The sequence below is a fragment of the Echinops telfairi genome, unplaced genomic scaffold (assembly GCF_000313985.2).
Source record: "Echinops telfairi isolate 266 unplaced genomic scaffold, ASM31398v2 ScPeMD7_7412;HRSCAF=8450, whole genome shotgun sequence".
In the NCBI taxonomy this organism is placed as follows: Eukaryota; Metazoa; Chordata; class Mammalia; order Afrosoricida; family Tenrecidae; genus Echinops; species Echinops telfairi.
In genome coordinates this window covers 1,795,320-1,797,488 of record NW_022111312.1, presented here as the reverse complement: position 1 = coordinate 1,797,488, position 2,169 = coordinate 1,795,320, and the positions used below count along the sequence as shown (strand labels likewise).

At 53.8% G+C, this 2,169-nt stretch overlaps 1 protein-coding gene across 1 annotated transcript in view; it reads right to left on the bottom strand.

Annotated features, from left to right (window-relative positions):
• The window catches only part of MYO1H (myosin IH), a 54,324-nt gene that overhangs the window by 30,486 nt on the left and 21,669 nt on the right, over positions 1-2,169 (bottom strand). Inside the window, exon 8 of the mRNA XM_004709646.2 lies at positions 1,108-1,227. Coding sequence (XP_004709703.1) covers positions 1,108-1,227 — 120 coding nt within the window. The remainder of the gene's footprint in view (positions 1-1,107; positions 1,228-2,169) is intronic.

The following is a 2,169-nucleotide window of genomic DNA, read 5'->3' as shown; positions in this document are numbered from 1 at the left end:
TCATCATTCAGAAAACATTGGCTTTCTACTGGAGCCCTTGCTATCAGCTCGTTTTTTCCCTCCCTCACAGCCCTTGATAATTTATAAATTATTATTTTGTCATATTACACTATCCTTCGTCTCCTTTCACCCACTTTTCTGTTGTCTGTCCCCCAGGGAGGGGGTAGATCCTTGTGATCGGTTCCCTCTTTCTACCCCACCCTCCCGGTATCACCTTTCAGCAATGGTCCTGAAGGGATCATCCGTCCTGGATTCCCTGTGTTTCTGGTTCCTATCTGTACCAGTGTACATCCTCTCCCCATCTCTCCCTCTCCTGCTCCGCTGTTGCCGCTCTGAGCCAGCGTCTGCTGAGTGGGACCCTGGCATCCTGCCCCCTTCCACCACCCTGCCTCGGAGAGAGACGCCCCCTCCCCCTCTCCTCTTCCAAAGGGCAGCGTCACCTTTGCCACCCACTTGATCTCGTGGGTGTCCGGGATGGTGGCACAGCCGTGGGCGTTTTCTGTAAAGCAGACATTCCCCAGGTGCAGGACGCTGGCGATGATCCCAAAGAGATTCTAGGGATGGGGAAAGCGGGGAGGACAGGGAGAGAAGATGGATCCGATGAGGGGCTTCAGAGATGCTTTGAGGGAAAGTGTCCCCCTCCTCCACCTCCTCCGTCCTCAGAAAGCAGCCCGAAATAAATAGTTTATAATATAGAATGACATAGTTTTTGTGATGAAGCACTATGCTTTCATGATGTCCAATTTGTAACCATGAAAATACATCCTTCCTATCAGATATTTACATGACGATCCATAACAGCAGCAAAATGACAGTGAGGAAGTAGCAATGAAAATAATTTTGTGGTTGGGGGGTCACCACATGAGGAACTGTATGAAAGGGTCGCGGCATTAGGAAGGTTGAGAACGACTGATCTAACAGAAACACACCATCGAATCTTTCATTTCTTGGAGTGGGCCGACTGTATGCAGGACACTGGACATGCAGAGGTGGCGAGACACCATCCTTGCCCCTGAGGACCTCACGCCAATCCTCACGTAGTGCTACACTGATCCCAAAACCTGACAGCCTGGGTAAGAGCAGGTCATCCGAAGGGTGCTGACTAACCTTGTTGACCAGAGAGGAATTGATCTTGTTGACCAGCCAAGTAAAGGTCCTCCCGTACACAGCCTTCGCCATGGCATCCCGGGCGTAGATGGACAGGTCTGTGGTCAGGGGGCAGATCACCTGGGAAGAGCCACCAGGCGCATCATCACGGACATGAATAAAAGCATCCTCCTCATTACAGGCTGAATCATGGTCCCTCTCCCCCAAAGAAACCAGCAAACAAGTGTGTATCAACTGGGGCAGCATTACAGCCCCCAGGTTGTGGTCCATTGTCATCATCCTCAGCGATGTTAATGAGGCAGCTTTGTTAGTGGGGTGGAAGACAATCTACCTCCGGGATGGGGCTGTATCTTGAGTCAATGTCTCTCGAGATATAAAAAGAGACTTAACTAGTGAGTGCAGATCAGAGAGACCTCACTAGCACCCAGCAAGAAGAGCCAGGAGCCAAGTGCGCCTTTCGGACCGAGGGTCCCTCTGCTGGGAAGCTCCCAGACTCAGCCAGATGGCTGCCAAGATGCATGGAGATCTCAAAGGGTCGCCGGGTCCGTGGAAGTGGAGATAAGGAGGTAAGGGCCTTTCCCCATGGTCAACATGGATAGCCTTCCTCAAGAGCGGGTGCTCCGAATTCGGACGGACCTCCTCGACTAGGGGCAGCAGAAAAGAGGAAGGCCCTCTGGGAGATGGGCGGACACAGAGCTGCAACCCTGGGCTTGCACAGCGCCATCGTGAGGACGGCGGACCGGGCAGTGTTTCTCTCTGTCGTCTGGGGGCGCCGTGGGCCGGGATTGCCTCGATGGCACTTGGCAAGACACGGTGAGAAAGCACACTGCCGTGTGTCAAAGCCTCTCCCTTCTGCTCTTTCTGGTACGGCAGTGCTCGATCACTGCGGCACCCCTCGAGTTTTCAAACCTTGGCTTCCATCTCCAGTGCCAGTCCACCGGCGGGGCTGCTGACTGAAAGGTGCAGCTCTGGGCCACATGGAAGCGTGTAGGAAGAAAGGCCTGGCAACCCAGCCACTAACCATCCCGGGGAGCACGGTGCCCCTCGTACACACAGGGGCTT